This window comes from Molossus molossus, unplaced genomic scaffold, assembly GCF_014108415.1.
Source record: "Molossus molossus isolate mMolMol1 unplaced genomic scaffold, mMolMol1.p scaffold_m16_p_16, whole genome shotgun sequence".
Taxonomy (NCBI): domain Eukaryota; kingdom Metazoa; phylum Chordata; class Mammalia; order Chiroptera; family Molossidae; genus Molossus; species Molossus molossus.
The window spans coordinates 51,674,371-51,696,467 of NW_023425351.1; the positions used below are offsets into that span (position 1 = coordinate 51,674,371).

The following is a 22,097-nucleotide window of genomic DNA, read 5'->3' on the forward strand; positions in this document are numbered from 1 at the left end:
TATTGTTTTTGCTCTAAAACCCTCACCTACTTTCACACATTTATTTATACATATGTAAAAACAGACTTTTCATTTCATGAATAAATTAAAAACTCCTATTTTTCCTACACAGGTACATGCAAGACAGAGTCCTACCTGCCACTACAGACCCAAAGTTAGATATTGTGTATTTTACAGTGTAGCTTTACCCAACATGTATGGGACAGAAAATTAATAAATACGTTTCAAGTAAGTTCCATGGTTAAGTTGGGAGAGTCTGGATTAAAATCAAATTTTCTTTTTTATTTAAAATGTTTAGAAACTTTAATATGCTTAATGTGTAATGGGGATACTGCATGCCCACATTTTAAAACTAACTTGACCACGCCCTGGCCGGTTTGGCTCAGCGGTTAGAACGTCGGCCTGCGGTCCGGAGAGACCCGGGTTCGGTTCCCGCTAAGGGCACGTACGGTTGCAGTTTGTCCCCGGCCCTGGTTGGTCGTGCGGGTGGCAGCCACTCGATGTGTCCCTTCACGTCGATGTTTCTCTCTCTCTCTCCCTTCCTCTCTCTCCCTCCCACTCTATCTGTACAAAATATGGAAAAATGTCCTCGGGTGAGGAGAAAAAAATAAATAAATAAAATGTTTAGAAACTTTAATATGCTTAATGTGTAATGGGGATACTGCATGCCCACATTTTAAAACTAAGTTGACCACAAAATATAATTCATAAAATATTCCACTCAACACAGATAAAAACACTACTCTGTTATTTTCATTTAAAAATAAAATGAAAAAGTAGCACAATTATATTAGTAATAGGAGGAAAAAGGAAATGAGACAGTAAGAAAAGAAAAAGATAAAGTGAACCACAGAAAAAATATTTCTACAATAACAATAATTAAAATTAGCTTTGGGGAAAAATAAAAGAACGGTGAGTCTAAATATATCTGTCTGGTTGAGGCAAGGAAACAAAGATGACGGGAACAGAAGTGATGGAGGGAGAGCGAGTGCCGCTGTGTCCCGAGGCATTCTGATGCGAGTTCCTGTGCGTGAAGCCAAAGTCGTCACAAAACCAAGTGTCTTAGAGAAAAGGAGAAGGAACATGCATGACAATTTCTCCTATAAGATGTTAAGCAATTTAATTAAAAAATAAAGATTTTATTACCTAAAGCAGGGATTTTGCACATTACAGCCTATATGCCAAACAATACATTATCTATTTTTAAATGATTTTAAAAATCAAAATAATATTTAAGTACATGTAAAAATTACATAAAATCCAAATGTCGGTGTCCATAAATAAAGTATTGTTAGAATAAAACTATACTCATTCATGTATTGTCTAGCTGCTTTTGCACCAAGTGATACAGATCACATGGATACCATCTAGCCCTTTACAGAAAAAAATTTCCAACACCTAATCTAAAGATTTAACACACCATGTTCCTCCAGAGAGGAAACTACAATACTGGGTAGAAAAACAAATTATATGAAACATTTCAAAAAAAAATCTAGGAAATTTATTCAGCCTACTTATAAACTATTCTGATTTTATATATATATTATGATAATATACACATACATTATATATATCTACATACATATGCCTAGGTGCATCTACGCAGTTATATTTAATTTATATTTCAATTACACTGCGACTTATAATTAATTTACATTTAGTTTTATATTTGGGGGGGTCAAAAGTACGTTTACAGTTGTTGAGTATGTGAAATAGTTTATTCTTATATTACTTATTAATTATTGCATTATTTCCTGTATGAACTGTAAGCCTATATTTGCCCCATCCTGTATATATGAATTCTTTTGTACACATGTATATGTGTACATATATCCACATATATTATTGTATATAGTAAAATACACACTTTAAATTCTTCAAAAATTATGTAATAATGTTTTCTCTTATAAAAAAGGCATAATTGATTGGGGAAACACATTTTTTTTTTTTTAATAATCCATACCTAAGGAGAAATCTAGATAATATTCATTCCACTGGAGGACAAGTACTAGAACCATAATTCAGTACTCAAGGAAAAGTAAACAGCATTTATAGGAACAGATTTGTACTTTAAACCTACTAAATCATGAAGAGATTCAGAATATATTATGTTTTACCTTTATTTTTCTTACTGATTGTGACCCACTCCAAGGAAACAAAGAAACCACTTCCTTTCCTGTCCAGGTCTTCCTTCTCTATTCTAAGAAGTAGGGTAGCTACTGAATGTTCTTCAGCTTTCAGCAGTGAGATACTGTGAATTATGATAAAAGGATTCCCTAGCTCTTCATTAAACATAATCTAGAAAAGAAAAGAAGATGACGCACACAAAATTGTATATATTACATGAGTACAGATAGCAGAGAAAATACACATAATTCTGACAATCCAACAATTAATCTCGACATTATTTATGAAAGGAATACAAAATTTTAAAACCCTTTAAATAAAGGTTGCAACTTAAAATATGACTCCTTGAAGAACTTTTAAAAAAATATTGTTTTGTTTAACAAAGAAAACAGATCAGTACTCTTGGCTTAAAAACAAAGATAAAAACAGGCCATTCAAACAGCATCTAAAGGAGAAAGAGAACTAAAAGCAATCTCCTAGAAGTGAATTATCAAGGGAAAACAGTGCTCTACACAAAGAGAGAGGACTTGAGCAGGTTAATACGATTAATTCCTCCATTTCTTCCCGTCTCATATTTGATTTCTTTTTCCTCTTAGTTTCTGGATATCATGCATGCATGTGTGTGTTCACCTGTGTGTATGTGCGCATGTGTACTTTTGTCCTATTTTTACTTCTGGTTTGTCTTTCTGTATTTTCTGAAAGTTTACAAAGAGTCAAAGGCCCATCATTCTCCAAACTCCTTCCAACTGTTTCAGGTAGTTGTGTTATATACCATATTGCCTCAGTAAAAAAAGGAAAAAAAGTTATGTCACAATGTCCAATGAATATTTGAAATTGTGACTGCAAAGGCCAGCAAAGGCCTCTGGAAAACAAGACATTATTGTTCTGGTCATATATTTTGTGTTTTGTTTAGTTTGGTTTTTTTTAAAACATAATACAATTTGGTATTAGACCATTTAGTATAACTTAGTAAGAAAAGTAAACCATTTTGTTCTAAAGCTTTCTTGATTTTTCTCAAATAATTAAAACCTTGATAAGTATCTGTCAGTCTGATAAAAACATTTTATAAGATGTTAAATATATTAAGTTCATATCTTTATCTACCTAGACTGAAAGACCACCTGCTGAAATTTGGACACTTGCAGTATCATGATACTTTTCGTATAACTCAGTATCAATCTTTTCCACTTTCAAAACCTGTGCCTCTAGAGAAGTTAATTCTTTATTACTATTAAAACCCTAACCTGCTCCTCAGATTTAAATCTGTTACACTGTGTTAAGAAAACTGAAGTAAAAATGGCATGTTAGAGATCGGCACATTCCTGTATTTGTGTTGTAGTGCATTTTCCTAAGCAGGGAATGCTTTCATAGCAGACAGCTAGCAGAGGGCTGCAATGGAAGCATGCTGGACTCATAAACACACCAGCAAATATAACATGAGGAGAGGAGAAAAGCTATGCCAGTGTAATTTTTTGGCTAATTCTTCTTCAATAAGAAGTCAATGTCAATGTTTAGTGTACTGTTTTACATATATAAAACACTCAAATATTTGTTGAAAAAAAATCAATGCAATTCTTGACAACTGCGTTGATCCCAAATTAAAACAGGAATGGTTAACATATCAGTTTTGTAAAAGACATACATTTTATAATTTAATTAAATAGATGATATTCAAAACATTATATATAATAAAAACCAAGAAGTCACACACAAACTATCCCTAAAGTGTTATTCCAAAATCATTAAGGTCCTTAATTTATATATACTTTCCAGCCTTTGCGTAAATCTAAAGAAAAAACACCTCACCTCCCATTTTTCAGAAGCACTATTTCCACGTTCATCTGTTCCAATGATATATAATCGTCCAGTTCCATCTGACAAGGTGACCCAGGTAGAAGAGGTGAAATGGATAGATGCACAAAGGCGATTGTCATACGCTGTCAAATCTGTAGGAAGTCGAAATACCTCTCGTGGTTTTCCTAAGGCAGTGTCCTAAAAAGCAGACAAATATTATAAATGAATCCCGTTATCTCTTTGGTCCATACACAAACAGAATAAATATCTGCAGTACAGTAGTTACTCTCCTCCTCAAGAGAAGGTATCTAATTGCCCTCCCTTGGAGTATGAGCTGTACTACCGACTCACTTCTAATAAAATATGGCAGAAGTGAAGATTATGTGACTTCCCAGACTAGGTCATAAAAGACTTCACATCTACCTGTCTCTCTTTCTAGGACAGCACATGGTAGACCCACGTGGGTAAGAATTGAGGGCTCTTGACAATACCCAGCGTTCTGTGAGTGAATCATCCTGGGAGTGTATCCTTCTGCCTTAGTTGAGCCTTCAAATCATGGCAGTCCTGGCTGACATTTTCCTGACTACAATTCCACAAGAAACTGTCACTCTCTAATTTCTGACCCACAGAAATGTGAGATGACAAATGTTTATTATTTCAAGTCACTAAGTTATTTTTAATTAAAATATAGTTAGCATACAATATTATATTAATTACAGCATAGTTATTCAACATTTATATATACCTAACAACATGATCACCACAAGTCACTACGTTTTGAAGAAGGCTGTTACACAGAAATATGTAGACAATGTAGTATTCCAGTCTTTATTCTGCTCTTAAGTTTAATGATCAGCATTTTTAACTAATTAGAAATACCACATCCCATTCTAAATGCCTACTTAGACATCAGCCTGTGATATGAAAACACCACATGGAGACTATGAACTTAGGCTTTTGTCAATACTTCTTTATTGTGTCCAGGTGCTCCTACATGGATTGCACCATTAATGTTCTACAAATACACACACACACAGACCTACAATTCAGAAAATAAACTTTCCCTCATACACTGTACTCAAATTTGTTCTTGTTTTATTTTTCAGTTAACAGTTTTTCTACAGGAAAAGAATAATCTTTGATTCACACATTTCATTCCCCGCTCCTAGAACTGTTTAGATCAGTATATCAGATTTAAGTAAACTATATTCAATATTCTTACTAGCCTCAAGTTTTTGTTACCCATTGTTTGTTTCTAAAGCATAGAATATAGTTTTTTCAAACAGCACCTTTCCTTCTTTTCGTACTCATATTTTAGTGATTTACATAACATTAATTAACTAATTCGATAACAAACACAGCCTGCATGAAGTTTTTAGAATGACCAAATCCTCCCCTCAAGTCACCTAGTACAAACCCAATCTTAAAATAAGTCCTTTGTTGCCCTGGCCGGTTTGGCTCAGCGGTTAGAGCATCGGCCTGCGGTCTGGAGAGACCCGGGTTCGGTTCCCGTAAGGGCACATGTCTCGGTTGCAGTTTGTCCCCGGCCCTGGTTGGGTCGTGCGGGTGGCAGCCACTCGATGTGTCCCTTTCACGTCGATGTTTCTCTCTCTCTCTCTCTCCCTCCCACTCTATCTGAACAAAATATCGAAAAATGTCTTCAGGTGAGGATAAAAAAAATAATAATAATAAAATAAGTCCTTTCTTACATCCTCTTACTGAGCTATTCTCTAGTTCCCCTGGGTATACATTCTCCTTTGAGGCAAAAAGTAATAAATCCTAATAAGTGTTAAGTATACTGAAGTGAATTTATATACTGACATAAAAAGATCTCCAAGTTAATAACTGAAAAAAAAAAAGATGTAGAATATGTATAGTACAAATCCAAATATGTTGAAGTAAACAAATGTTTTAATTTGACAGCACAGAGTAAGGTGTAAGACAGATATATGCTAGTCTGTTAATAAGTGTTTACCATTAGAAAACAAGTAAGATTGGATTGAGACTGGTGATAGGAGGAGAAATGGGGAGGACAAGTTTCCTTTATTGCTTTAAATACCATTGCTTGACTATTTTTATCCACAGAGCAATTTATGTATTATACATATAATTTAAAAGTACTAATAAAATAAAATGTTATGACTTCTTCAAAACAGTTATTTCAAAGGAAAGCTTTCTAGTGATCTCCACACATGCCCTTCACTGCATCTAACCTAGAGAGCCCTTAATTACAAGGCAGGGCTAACTTTAAGTCACTATTGCACACAATAAGATATTTCCTTCTGTAAATCTTAAATTACAATATTAAATCATTTTTAATAATCTCCATTGACAGTTTTACAAAGTGTTCATTATATAATAACACTTTATGTAATTTGCATTTATAATGTCCTGGTCCCACCTGATCATTTTCTTCTTCTGGACAAAAAAAAAAAAAAAAAATGCTAATGTAACTATGTTCAAGGCTGCTGGAAATAATTCTGAGGAAACACTTCACAGCTGAATTGCAAAGAGTTAAAATTTCATTGATAAATAAAACACTTACTGAATGACTATAATGTAAAAGCACTATACTAAGTAAGTGCTTTGACTTTTTGCCACCTTATTTGTTACCAAATCTGACAAAGTTGAAATGATTACCCCCATTTTAAGAAGATAAAGAGCTCTGTTTCAAAAAGATTAAATAATATGTGTGGGTCTCACTCCTAGAAAATGGCAGGGCCACAATTCAAATCCTGATCCACTCCACTCCAAAGGTTGATGTTCCTCCTTGAATACACCACACTTTCTTGAAAAGAACCACTTCCCAGGTTTTTCTAAACAAATGATATCTCAGATCTCACTGTAATGTCTAGAATACTCCCCCTCCAAAAACCCCACTATGAATACACCTACTTATACTCAGTTTTACTTCACACTATCCCCAGTAATTTTTATTAGATTTCTTTTTTTATCCTCACCTGAGGACATTTTTTGATACCTTGTTCAGATAAAGTGGGAGGGAAAGAGAGAGAGAGAGGAACATCGACGTGAAAGGGATACATCGAGTGGCTGCCACCCACACGATCCAAACAGGGCCGGGGACAAACTGCAACCGAGGTACATGCCCTTAGCAGGAACCGAACCCGGGTCTCTCAGGACCACAGGCCGACGCTCTAACTGCTGAGCCAAACCGGCCAGGGCTTTATTAGATTTCTTAATAAAACATAATACAAATTATAATGTCTACACATCACATATAAATGGCATTATAAATAGTAAATACTAATATATAAACCATATATATTTATTTTTAAAAATCTATGAATAGGAGTTTAAGAGCCTCTTAATTTCATCTACAAGGAGATAAACTTTGAAGGAACAAAACATTTTCCTAACATATAGTCAAGCAAAATTAGATAAGAATACCATTTACTAGTATTATTAGACACTGGCATTTAAAATTTTGCCCTTTTAAAAAGAAGTGATCTTTTTCTGGAGAAAGGCTATCATTACTAATAATTTTTAACTTTATTTGGAAAAAATCTTCCTCTTTACTTTTTTTTTGTTAAAGCTTTAAGAAAAGGTATTCTTAATTCATTGCTATTTGAGTAATGTCTCTATGCAACATTAAGCTTTCAAGAATGCATTACGCACACAGTTCTAAGAGTTTACTCCTTTTATTTTTTCTTTAACTAGGAAAACTAATGGCTCCATAATAATAAACTCAACCATAGCAAATAAGTGGAGATTCAGGTCTAGAGAGGAACATGTTGGCATACATTTGAGCTGGACTAACTGGTGTGACCTGTCACTCCAAGACACAGCCTCACAAACACGCATGCTTACAAATGTAATCCAGTAACTCTCCCTGAAACTTCAAGTGAAATTTAAAGATGCACCACAAGATGACACTCTTGTAGTAGCAGAAACTAGTTTTTCAGGTAAATGGGAAAAAAATTATGACAATTAATTTCCTAAATATTAAGAAAATGAATCCATTACTTAAAAATAATCCATAATACCATAATAAAATGAAAAAAAAATTTAAACACAAGTTTTTACTTTCCTAAGGCATTTTCTACTTCCTAAGTATACTTCCTCCCAATTGACATTTCTCTATAACTGTAAGCCCACGAATTAAACTGACTAGGAAGTATAATGCCTCTATAAATCTGTGTGTTGAACTGCTGCCACCTGCTGGCTCCTGACAAAATCTAAAGTCCACACAATGGGTGAATTTCCCTTCTGGGGCCCCACTGCCTTCACTTTGACCACGATGATGTTCTGCCTAGACTTAACAAGGGTGGTCATTTGGACACTAGCCACAGGAAAAGAGCCTCTCTGGGATATGAACATGTGAGACTTTGACTTAAAAAAAAAAATCACAGGTGCAAGTTTCTTAAAACATGTCCCTGAAACACAAGCAATATCATCTGAGATACTTGATAAAATGCAGATTCCTAGGCATGACCAACCCTGACATACTGAATCAGAATCTTTAGAAACAGTAACCTGAAATTATCTTTTTTTAAATCAGTTGCTCCCAGTGATTATGATGTATAATACGGTTTAGAAAACAAAGACAAAATTGAATTAATTAAATAGAAAACAAACTAAAACAACCCCAAACGTGGTTCTTTAAAACTTTCTAAAGTTTGATGAATAAATAGAGGGGAAAAAGACAACAATCTTAAGAGCATAATATATGCAACTTTACAGGAACAAAACTGGAAACTTAAGAGGAAACAAATAATTTGCCTAGCTAAAAAAAAAACATAACCCCTAAATTACTTAAGAAACACAGCATAAATAAACCAATAACCATACAATAAACTGCATAGGTAATTAGACAATTACCATCGAAAAGGTAACAGGATATATAAGAGGTCCAAAGAGGAACTTTAAAATAAAAAAAAAAAAACAGATCTTTTTTTGTTTTTTCTTTATCCTCACTGAGGGCATTTTTGCATTTATCTTCAGACAGAGCGGGAGGAAGAGAGGGGGGAAGAGAGAGAGATACATTGACTGGCTGCTACCAACATAGCTCCAGCCAGGGCCAGGGACAAACTGCAACGGAGGTACGTGCCCTTAGCGCGAACCGAACCTGGGACTCTCTGGTCCACAGGCTGATGCTCTAACTGCTGAGCCAAACCGGCCAGGGCTAAAAAACAGATCTTTTGGGTTTTAAACTATTCCAGTGCCAAAAAGCTCTCCAATTTATTTAAGAAAGCCAGAAAAACTTTAATCAAAATATAACTGAGCCCTGGCCAGGTGGCTTAGTTGGTTGGAGTGTTGTCCCAAACACCAAAAAGCTTGTGCGTTCGATCCCCAGTCAGGGCATTTACGGGAGGCAACAGATCTGTTTCTCTCTCACATTGATGTCTCTCCCTCTCTCTCTTCATTCTCAAATCAATAAATATATCCTTGGGTGAAGATAAAAAAAAATCTAATAGAAAAAAACTTGTGAAAATTAATACAAATATTCTAAGTAAAATGTCAGCAAATAGAAACCTAACAATGTATCCAAAAAATAATACACTCTTACCCAAAAAGATTTATTCTAGGAAATTAAGGAAGTTAACAAGCTTATCAGTCTAAATCACTACATTGATAAATTTTAAAAAGCACACAATCACTAACAATAGGTGAGTGCTGAAAAGGCATGTGATAAAATTTAGCAGCCATTCTTAATAAAAAATATTAAATCGAAACAAAAAGTGAAGGCAACAACCTGAAAACAATAAAAGCTTTTTATCAAAACCAACAGTAAATATTTTCCTAAATACATTTAAAATCCACCACAATTAAAAACAAGATCTAAACAGCTATACTTGCAATCCCCATTATTATTCAGCATTTTCTCGAGGTTCTATCTAGTGACAGCAATAAGGTAAAAATGAAATCACATGGAAATGTTATTTCGATTTTCATAAACATTGAAAAAGGAGAGAGAAAGCCATTTCCTTTTGTTGATGATATAACTGTATACTCTAAAAACTTAAATGGGAGTAGGTAAAAAAATTACTGAATTATGAAATAAGATGGCTGCTTATAAAACAAATAAGCACCTAGAAAATAGAAAATTCTATTTTCTATTGATAGATAAAGAAACTGTAAAATACTTAATAAAATGAGCATAAGGGAAAACTATAAAAATCTTACTAAAAGACATGAAAGAAGAGCTAAATAAATGGAAAGACATACCATGTTCTGGGGTGGAAAAACTAAAGGCATAAAAATACCAATTCTTCCAAAATCAATTTAAACTTCCCACCCTAGTAATAGATTTCCCTATTAAAAGTTAAAACTAGACTGACTCTGGCCAGTAGGACCAGTTAAGCACATGGTTAATAAGGACACTACTTAAAGAAAATAGGTTATTTAGTGAATTCCCACATATTAAAAGATTAAAAACTACAAAATCTTTTCTTTTGCTTGGATACCAGAAAACCAGGATCAAGCCTTACACTTCTTAGACAAGAAAGCAGAGGACTCCTTTGTTGGGACACCTGCTAGCTCAGGAGCTGTGACTTAAAAAAACTAACATTCAGGGTATGGGATCCTCACTCAGACACATAATGATCCCTACTAGTGGGAAAAAAGATACATGGTATGTCTTTTATACAGAGGGTCTAATAAACTATTTTTAGAATGTATTATGTCTCTTCAATTAAATAATTCAAGAATTTTATAATCCAATTGCTAAACAGAGAATACATATGAAATGCAAAAGAGTTCAAGGATGAAAATAATTAAAAACGAAGAAAGAAGACAACTTGTAGAAACTTTCCCAGAAGTCATCCATTCTAAATTATGGTTTCCTTATTGCTTACTAGTGAAACTTTATTATTTTTGTGTTTTTTAATCTTCACCCGAGGATATTTTTACCTTTATCTTCAGAGTGGGAGGAAGAGAGAGAAACATCAATGTGAGAGAGACACATCGATTGGTTGCCACCTGCATGACCCCAATCCAGGGCTGGGGATCAACTGCAACTGAGGTATGTGCCGTGCCCTCGGCTAGAATCAAACCTGGAACTCTTTGGTCTGCAGGTCAAGGCTCTAACTACTGAGCCAAACTGGCCAAGGCTAGTGAAACTTTATTTTAAAAAAAACCTTTCAAAGTTATCAAGATGCTAAACAAATTCAAATGTAACTACACACACACACACACACACACACACACACACACACACACACGGACAGGCGTAGACTGCTTTGAACATGTATGCATATGTACCAAAAGAGGTTGTTCTTTCAATGTCAAGTTCAAACTGGAGAAGAGAAGGAAAGAAGCAGTTCAAATTCTACTGTAAATTAATAAACTGGAAGGGACTTTATTTTGAACACTGCAACACTGCCAGTGTTTACAGCAATGCATAATATATAAGTAGGCATGCAATAAATATTTTGAATGTCAAGTGAATACTATATATCAGACTATGTATACAGAGTTAGGCTTATAAAAGTCAATATTCTTAAAATAATTTTGAGATTTTAGATTTGTTTTCCTAAACAAATAAAACATAACAGAATTTTAAAAATATAAAAGCCCTTAAGTTTAAAAGACAATAAAATGCAAACTATGCACAGACAGCGTATGGATACGTATGATCATGTGTGCACAATAAAGTGCACATGCATGTTTTGGGCAACTAGCTTGTGTGTACACACATCCAAATATATAATGCATATACACTATGTAGGTATACAGTATCTTAAATGAGTCCATGGACAGGCAAAGTTGGACTAAACAAAATAAGGAACTATAACAAGTTATTCTGAAGTGTCCATAGAAGCTAGAGAATAGGTCAGAAAAAGGAATCGGACATCTTAGTCTTTACTCTGACTCCACATCAAATAAGCTATTTTAATAAAACTCAGTACATCTGACCCATGAACAACACTTTGAACTGCCTGGGTCCACTTATACACAAATCTATTTCAATAAATCCCTGTACTATTTTTTATCTGCTTGGGAGTCTTCAGATGTGGAGGGCCAACTGTATGCATTAATCTACACCATTTTATATATACTTGAGCATCTGGGAGTTTTTCCTGGAACGAATCCCTTCCAGATACTAAGGGATAACCAAGTTTTGGGGGAGTCAAAAGTTAAATGCAGATTTTCAGCTGCAGGAAGTTGGCGTCCCTAATACCCAAGTTGTTCAATAGTCAGCTGTATTTGATTTCCTATAGAAACTTTCCAACAGAAGAAAAATATACTAACCAGTCCACACTGCTTATCTATAGTATTTCAAATGCAATCATTAAACTTTCATTCCAGATTTCCAGTCTTGTGATTTATGTTGGGATTAGCATCCCAAAGTGTGATTATTAATGGATGAACTGATAAAAATCAAGCTTTTGGCTCTGACCTGTGTGATCCTATCCCCACTCCTCTTCCAGCCAAGCACACTACTAAACTGTTTACTTCTCCATACTATTTCTGCATTTTATCCCTACTTCCACTGTACATGTTATCAATTTATATGTTTGTGTGGGTACTAGGCACAAAGTAGCATTCAATAAATGTTTGTTGAATAAATATAAATATTTCTCATTCAGTAAAATGATTTATTTCAACAAACCAAAGACTCATATATGTACCTGGATAATAAGAGGAAACATCTATCAAGAATGCAAAGCAGCCCTGGCCAGTTTGGCTCAGCAGTTAGAGCATTGGCCTGCGGTCTGGGGAAACCTGGTTCGGTTCCTGCTAAGGGCACATACCTTGGTTGCAATTTGTCCCTGGCCCTGGTTAGGTCGTGTGGGTGGCAGCCACTCAATGTGTCCCTTTCACGTCAATGTTTCTCTCTCTCTCTCTCTCCCTCCCACTCTATCTGAACAAAATATCAAAAAAAATGTCCTCGGGTGAGGATAAAAAAAAAAAAAAAGAATGCAAAGCCAACTCCAAAGAGTAAGAACAAACCTGGAACAGCTGCTATCCATTCAACAACACTGACCAACCTTTCTGCTGGGTGCTAGAATTACAGAAATGTAAGACCCACAGTCTAGACCAAGGGTCACCAAACTGTAGTCCATGAGCCAAATCTGGCCTATTGTCTGTTTTGGTAAATAAAGTTTTATTGGAATGAAGCCACGCTCATTCATTTTCATGCTGTCTATTACTGTTTTCACACTACTACAGCAAAACTGAGCAAATATGACATAAGACTGGCCCACAAACCCTAAAAGATTTATTATCTGGCCTCATTCACAAAAAATTTGCTAACCTCTGGTGTATAACAAATTCATAGTCCACGTAGACCTGAGAACTAATGGTTTAAAATGTTCCCTCGGGGAGCAAAAGGACTTATCAGGGCAAGCTTCCTAGATGAAATGATTACCTGGGGCTTAAGTGGAGATTGGGAAGCAGTGTAACAGAACTATGAGAGAATGTTCCAAGTAGAGTTAATCACATGGGAAAAGGGCTGGAGGCAACAGGCTATAGGGCATGTCTCAGGAATTGAACTGTAAGAATGTGAGATTACTAGAGTAATAGATTACTAGAGTGTAGTCTATATAAAGTGGTGAAAGTCAAAGTTGGAGAGAGGACATTATAAACTTCATATGCCAAGAAAAAGAGTTTGTATATTTTATCCATGTACACAGGCTTAAAAATAAGAACAAGATCACTTGCACAGTTTCTTAAAAAATCAGCCGGCACACACCAGAAAACAGAACATGCTCTGTTTCTCGCTTCTATTTCACTCTCTACTTAGTTTTCATGGGAACCTCTGTTTCCTTCAGTTAAGTGCTTCCGTTCTCTGAACCAAACGCTGTGGGGACATGAAAGGGGGAGAAGGGATCATGCTAGGAAGAAGATACTTATGAGAGTAAATTCAGCTAGACCTCATGGAAAATTCTGAACATGACATGAAAAGATTATGTTCTTAGTGATATGGTTTTCCTAAATCCAAGAAACTCTTCACACTCTTATAGTTGTGATTCATGATTTCAGATTATTTGCAGAAGTTGTACCAGAATAGTTCTTTTAGGTCACGTGCATGTTTTTACAGTGTTGTCCTGGGGGATCATGGAAGAAAGGGAGCAGGCTCAGCCTGGCCTCCGAGGGGAAGAGAAAGGGCCGAGATTCCCTATTGTTGCCTCTTCCACGTCCGACAACTTGGAGGTTAATGGGTATTAACTCATGCTCGTAAATACCCTCTGAGATCATTTAATCTATCTTGAAGCTATAACTTCTGTTGAATTATTTTTATCAGACTGAAACACAAATGCACTGGGTAATACGAGCTGTTTTGTTATGGTTTGAGGAACATGACATAAATTTGACACTTAGAATCATATAAAGAATAGAACAAGAGAATAGGAAAAGTAGTACGTGGCAGGTAGACATGGGACTTCTGAGGGTAATGAAGAGGGGAGGAGTGGAGAGAGAGTACAAAAATAAACTTTGCCTACTTTGCTATTAAAAAAAGTATAACACTTTGTGCTTATACTTGTTGAAAAAATAAAAAACAGACTTCCGGTCCAGATGGCGGGTAGGTAAACGCGGTATCGCGTCCTCCCACAACCACATCAAAGTTACAACTAAACTACAGAACAACCATCATTCAACACTGCCTGAAATCCAGCTGAATGGAAGTCCCACAACTACGGAATTACAGCAGCAGCCACACCGAGACTGGTAGGAGGGGCGGCGACGGCCCTTGAAGGGCTGGTCCCACACCCACGTGTGGCGGATAAAAATCAGGAGGCTCCCGCGGCTGGGAAGGTCCTCCCTGAGGACTGAGGGGTCCTCGTCCCACACCAGGTGCCCCGCTCAGGGTTCCAGTGCCAGGAAGAAAATCTCCATCACTTCTGGCTGGAAAAACCAGCGGGAATTGAGGCTCAGGGAGGCTGAGGCGGCTGGAGCCCCAGGCAGCTCCTTAAAGGGCCCGCGCACGGACTTATCGGACTCTCTCCCTCTAAGCTCGGAGGGGAGGCAGCTCGAGGGGCGCCAGAGACACACAGGGAAGAACTGAGCTGTTTGGCACTGGAGCGAGGGCTGGAGAGGGGGCTTTCTCCTGGACAAACGTGCTGGTGAGCCCTTCCCGGGGGCGACAGTCACCATATCTGGGACTCCAGCAACCTGGCTCACACTGGTAGCCCCGCCCTGCTGACTCCCTGAGGCCCCGCCCCGCCCCACCCCGCCCCACACAACTTTCAAGCCCACCCAAGCTGTTGCCACTTGCTTAACCATAGGATTGGCCTGTCTTGGATCCTGCTTCAGGTTTTTCCTAAATTCTTTCAAACGAGCAGCATCTGGTCTCAGCGAGCCCCATACCTCTCATTAAGTAATATACTGAAACAAACACAGGGAGGCAGCCAAAATGAGGAGACAAAGAAACAGGTCCCAAATGAAAGAACAGAACAAAACCCCAATAAAAGAACTAAGCAAAATGGAGATAAGCAACCTGACAGATACTGAGTTCAAAATACTGCTTATAAGGATGCTCAATGAACTTAGTGAGGGCCTCAGTGAACTTAGGGAGGGCCTCAAGAGCATAAAAAAGGACCAGTTAGAAATCATGGATACACAGTTAGAATTGAAGGAGGCATTAACTGAAATAAAGAATAATTTACACAGCTTCAATAATAGAGTACGTAAATCCAAGGAGCAAACCATTGATTTGGAATATAAGGAAGCAAAAAATGCCCAATCAGAATAGCAAAAAGAAAAAAGAATCCAAAATAATGAGGATAGTGTAAGGAGCCTCTGGGACAACTTCAAGCGTGCCAACATTCGCATCTTGGGGGTGCCAGAAGGAGAAGAGCGAGAACAAGAAATCGAAAACCTGTTTGAAACAATAATGGCAGAAAACGTTCCTAACTTGGTGAAGGAAACAGACATACAAGTCCAGGAAGCACAGAGAGTCCCAAACAAGATGAACCCCAAGAGGCCCACACCAAGACACATCATCATCAAAATGCAAAAGGTTCAAGACAAAGAGAGAATCTTAAAAGCAGCAAGAGAAAGGCAGCTAGTTACCTACAAGGGAGTTCCCATTAGGCTGTCAGCTGATTTCTCAAAAGAAACTTTGCAGGCCAGAAGGGAGTGGCAAGAAATATTCAGAGTGATGAAAACCAAGAACCTACAACCAAGATTACTCTATCCTGCAAAGCTGTCATTTAGAATCGATGGACATATAAAAACTTTCCCAGACAAGAAAAAGTTAAGGAGTTCACCAAACCGTTATTATATGAAATGATGAAGGGTCTTTTTGAAGAAAAAGATAAAATATATGAACAAACAAAATGGCAATGAATACATATCTATCAACAATGGAATCTACAAACAAAATGAACAGGTAGAACAGAAACATTCTCATAGATACAGAGAACATTTTGTTGGTTGCCAGTTGGGAGGGAGGTTGGGGGAATGGGTAGAAAAGGTGAAGGGATTAAGAAGTACAAATTAATTGCTAGACTGACAAACCTCAAAGGGAAAGGGGTTGGGGAGGTGGGAAGAAATAAACCAAAGAACTTATATGCATAACCAATGGACACAGACAATAGTGTGAGACGGGGGGCAGGAGTGGGGAGGAGGGGGTCAATGGGGGAAAAATGTGGAACATCTGTAATACATTTTACATCCAACAATAAATATTTAAAAAATAAAAAATAAAAAACAGAAACATAAAAAACAAATCACGTCTAGAAGAACAGATAATAAACTAATAAAAAAAATGTTGAAGAGAAAATATGAATATTAAACACAGGAGAGATAAAAATGAGATCAGAAAGACTTCACTAAATACTTTTTCAAATTTCTTATTTTTTAAAATCACATGAACACATTGCCTATTCTGAAATTACATATTAAAAAGTGTGAATTTTTCAAAGCAATAAAGAGGAAATCACCAAGCTGAAAAATAATTTTTTTAAGAAAAAAATATAAAGTGTGGATTTTGTCATAAAGGAAATATTAAAGGGATTTAAGTGAGAGGCAATAACATTAGACAAGCAATTTAGATTACTTGTAGATACAATGCACAGGATGGCTAGAAGGAGCAGAGAATAGTTAGGAAACTATTAACTGACCATTGACTGATTAAAGCAAATATATTAACAGTGTACTGTGGAGTTCACAACATATAACGAAGCAAAACATATGACAAAAATAGCTCAAAGATGGTAAAGAAGTAAAATAAATATTCTTTTAAGATTTATATGTTGTTTTTTAAGTGGAATAATATTAATTAAAGGCAGACTATGATAAGTTAAAGAGGAATATTATAATCTCTACAATAACCATTAAAAATAATAGTAATACAAACAGGTTTAGATAAAAAGCCAAAAGAGAAAAATAAATGGAATTTTAATTAAAAAAGACAGACTTGATTAATCCAAAGGTGGGAACACAGGCACAAAGGAACAAAGAATAGATGAAACAAACTGAAAAGATGGTTCTATCAACCCATCCATATCAGTAATTACATTAAATATAAATGTGCTAAGCCCTCCTATTAAAGGACAGAGATTCTCATACTAGATATAAACAACAAGACCTTACTAAATGCTCTTTGTAAGAGATACACTTCAAATATAAGAACACTGCCCTGGCCAGTTTGGCTCATTGGTTAGAGTGTGGGCCCATGGAGTAAAGAATCTCGGGTTTGATTCCATTCAAGGCCACATGCCTGAGTTGAAGGTTCAATCCCTGGCCACATTTGGGGTCCGGCAGGAGGCAACCAATCGATGTGTCTGTCTCACATTGATGTTTCTCTCTGTCTCTGTCTCTCCTCATCACTCCCTTTCCAGACTATCTAAAAATCAATGGAAAAATGCCCTCAGGTGAGGATTAACATATAACTAAATAAAAATAAAAACATGACAAACTGACCCTGGCTGGTTTTGCTCAGCAGTTAGAACGTTGGCCTGCAGTCCAGAGAGATCTGGGTTCGGTTCCCGCTAAGGGCACACACCTTGGTTGCAGTTTGTCCCCAGCCCTGGTTGGGTCGTGTGGGAGGCAGCCACACAATGTGTCCCTGTCACGTCAATGTTTCTCTCTCCCTCCCACTCTATCTGAACAAAAAATGGAAAAATGTCCTCAAAGAGGATAAAAAAACAAAACAAAACAAAACATGACAAACTGAAATTAAAAGGATAAAAAAGATAAATACTATTTTTTTAAAAAAGCTAGCATGACTATATTAACATAAGAAGATTTCAAGACAAAATTATTCCCAAAGCCTAGAAATAAAGGACATTTCATGATCCTAAAAGGACCAATCCATAGCAGACAAAACAATCCTAAATGTTTATACCCAATTAATATTGTTAAAAATATATAAAGCAAAAATTAATTAAAAGGAAAAATAGATTCCCCTATCACAGTTAGAGATAACACATCTCACATTAAAAAATGAGAAATGAACAGTTACATCAACATTAATAAACTCATTAGAATAGGTACCTCCTGGTGGGAGTGGAGGGGAATAAATACATGCAGTAATAGGAACTTAGGGAAAAATTAAAATTGAATTAAACAGAAATGGAGCCTAATAAACTGCTGACAGAATTCCTTATATTAAAGGTGACAGAATTCCTTATATTAAAGGTATGTGCACATCTATTCCCTGAATATCAGATTCAAAGTGAAAATTAAGGATCAAATTTATTTTAAAAATCTTAATATAGTATTGTATATTTTTTCCTTACCAGCATCACTGTTAAATTCATAATTCTTCCAAGGTTATCAATGTAGTAGACACTGTCTTGATACCATGAATCACAGTGTAGGTAATTATACATTCCAAAAGCATGCATGTGTTCCAGTGTGTACTGATCATCTCGCAGTTTTACTTCTGCCACAGCTGAAATGTTAAGAAAAGTAAACACACATATCAAGAGTTTTGCCTCAGATTGTTCCTTTCCACACAATGCCTACATGGCAAAGAAATCACCAAAGGCTATTCACAGAAGCCTTCAGGACAATTCACTATGTTAGTCATTCAAAAACAATACCAGAAACAATGTGCAGAGGATATACACAGTGAGTAGAACAGATAAGGTCCTTGCCTTTGCAGAACTTAGAATATGGTGATCACAGGAGATAGGGCTTCTTGTGCCATAATCCTCTCTCTTTTAGCACCTCCTTCTTGTAATGATAAGTAAAAAGAACAAATTCTAAAACTGAAGGATTTCCTGTCTCCTTGACAAATATTAAGTCCATAAAGTGTTTTTATACTTCTTAAAATGTGTTTACCTCTACTGTCTCACTGATTTTTTTGTTGTTGTTGTTCAGGTAGAGTGGGAGGGAGAGAGAGGAACAGAGAAAGAGAGAGAAACATCGATGTGAAAGGAACACATCGAGTGGCTGCCACCCGCACAACCAACCAGGGCCGGGGACAAACTGCAACCTAGGTACGTGCCCTTAGCGGGAACAGAACCCGGGTCTCTCAGGACCGCAGGCCGACGCTCTAACCGCTGAACCAAACCGGCCAGGGCTGTCTCACTGATTTTTACCAAACATTAATGGAGTGTTTTTATTATCTCATTACACACTTATGGAAATAAAAGTAAGCACAAATAGTGACGTCTCCAATGGTATACCACATTTTCCCCAAGGGTACAGAACAAAACAATATTAACCTGGAACAGACACAAGGTTTCCTACCAAAAAACAGAGCTTTTTCCACTAAAGTATTAGCTGCTTCCATAATTTTATTTTACTTTTCTCCAGCTTTATTGAGATATAATTGGCATATAACATTGTATAAGTTTAAGGTGGACAACGATTTAATATATGTATATATTACAAAATAATCACAATAAGTTTACTTAACACAGCCATCACCTCACATAGTTACTTTTTTTTTTCTTGTAATGAGAACTTTTAAGATCTACTCTCTTCGCTGCTTCCATAAGTTTAAATCTGCCAAATGTGGTCTCTGCCTCTCACTCCTCCTTCCTTCCATAGAGATAGGAACCCTTATAGTTCAGGGCTGCCGTGCCCTAGAATTAATTTCTGCTACAATAGGAAATAAGTGTATCAAGCTGAGCCAATACCTTATCTTAATATAAAACTCACCTTACTATATCCTAATTGGAAGTTTTATTCCACAATGCTCACCTGTTCCTAAATCTATTACCTACTTTGAATCCTGGATGACTTATACCATTCACTCATTTATTCAACAAATATTTTAATAGGCACCAATGATACAATGATGAGCATGGAATCTATTTAAAAATTTTTTTTTTTTTAAATATGTTTTTATTGATATTTTAGAGAGATAGGAGCATCGATGTGACACAGAAACGCCAATGGGCTGCCTCCTGCATGCCCTCTACTGGGGATCGAGCCCAAAACCCGGACATGTGCCCTGACTGGGAATCAAACTGGCACATCTCAGTCCATGGGATGATGCTTAATCCACTGAGCCACACTGGCCAGGCAACTCTATCTTCTTAAAACTTATGATCGAGTGGGGAAACAGGCATCAGTCAAATAACTGCATAGGTAAATATATGATTAAATGCTATTAAGAAAAATTACTGCGTACCATGATAACAAATGGAAACAATCTACTTGGGGAGATTAACAGAAGCTTCCATAAATTTAAGCCAAGCTACAAAGGATAAGGTAGAGTTAGCTTAAAAAGTATATCTATAGACACACAGACACACACAGAAGAAAAAGCAGGCAAGAGGAGGAAGAAAAACTTGTATTCAAAGACCTAAATGATGGCCAAATGGGCAAAAATAACAGAGCAATAGAACTATACAAGGAAAGGTTTACAGATGAATGAAGTTAGAGAATTTGGCAGGAGTTGAATCATGAAAGGCCTTGTCTTTATTTATATTTGTTGATAAACTCAATGTAATAAGGATGTTTTTAAGCAGCATAATCAAGTCCAGATTCAAATTTGTAAAAGGATCACTTATAACTACAACATGGAAAACATTCCAGAGTAGAGCAAGGGTAAATCCAGGAAGATCCATTAGGAAGCCACTGCAGTCAGTCGGGTAAGGACAACTGAAGTTTAGAGGCATTTTAGAAGTAACATCATTATAACTTAAAGTTGGATTTGATAGAGGATGAGGAAATGGTTACTATATAACTTGAGGAAATGTTTATTTTATAAGGAATAGTTCAAAATACATATTCCACTGGTTAGGAGGGGAGCAAACACCAATTCTTGGTTTTCCAGCACCACTGTGTGGATGAAACTCGATACTGCAGGAAATGTGCATGGCACCATATGGCCCAAACAGTATATTAGACAATATGATGACAGATACATTTTCTTCATAACTGTCCTGTTAGTGCATAGAAAAAAGCTGCCTCTGGCCCCACGTGAGAAAGACAAACATCACGTTAATCACCCTAATATACAAGGGGAGGCAGGACAACTGAAGGACAGACAGTGCTGAGAACGGGAGACTGGCAGAGCTTTCACAAAGCCGCCTACGAGAGGGAGCGGAGGGCAGGGAGTCTCAGATCTCTGCTGGGACCTTTGAAATGGCTGAAGAAGACGAATGTCTTTGACACAGAGCTAAGAAGCCCGTGTAGCAAATATTTTATTTAACATTATCTTGCATTGGAAATAAAGGAGCTTTGCTGAAAAATCCTTCTCTCTTGGTCTTTAAAAAAACAAAACAAAACAAAACAAAACCTTAGGGCCCTAACACAAAGGGAATCTCCTCTAATCTTTACCCAAATTCCTTACAAAACATACATATAACCTAGAAAACCTATAGTTTTTCACTCAAAAATCATTTATTGAATGACCACTGTGTGTCAGATACTGTGTATTGGGCAAACACTAGTAAATAAAACAGACTTGAGCCTTTTAATGGTGCTAACAATAGTTACAATGACTGCTTCTTGTTTATAATATACTATTACATTGAACCACATTAAACTGTCAATATTCAACTCTTTTTTTTTCTTTTTTTTTTGTGGCTAATCCTCACCTGAGGATGTTTTTTTCCGTTAAATTTTAGACAGAGTAGAAGGGAGGGAGGAGGAGAGAGACAGAGAGAAACATTAATGTGAGAAAGACACATTGATTGGTTGTCTCGAATGTGCCCCAACCAGGCCGGGGGATCAAAACCTGGAACTCAGGTACACGTCCTTAGCCAGGAATCAAACCCATGACCCTTCGGTGCACAGGCTGACACTCTATCCCCTGAGACACACTGGCCAGGACTATTCAGCTCTTCTGACACCAGCTAAATATG

General features: G+C 36.5%; 1 protein-coding gene across 1 annotated transcript in view; it reads right to left on the reverse strand.

The window, feature by feature from the left end:
* The window catches only part of NUDCD1 (NudC domain containing 1), a 56,512-nt gene that overhangs the window by 25,870 nt on the left and 8,545 nt on the right, over positions 1-22,097 (reverse strand). Inside the window, exons 2-4 of the mRNA XM_036263952.1 lie at positions 18,570-18,724; positions 3,934-4,119; positions 2,118-2,298 (exon numbers count right to left, since the gene is read on the reverse strand). Of these exons, the coding sequence (XP_036119845.1) occupies positions 2,118-2,298; positions 3,934-4,119; positions 18,570-18,724 (522 nt within the window). The remainder of the gene's footprint in view (positions 1-2,117; positions 2,299-3,933; positions 4,120-18,569; positions 18,725-22,097) is intronic.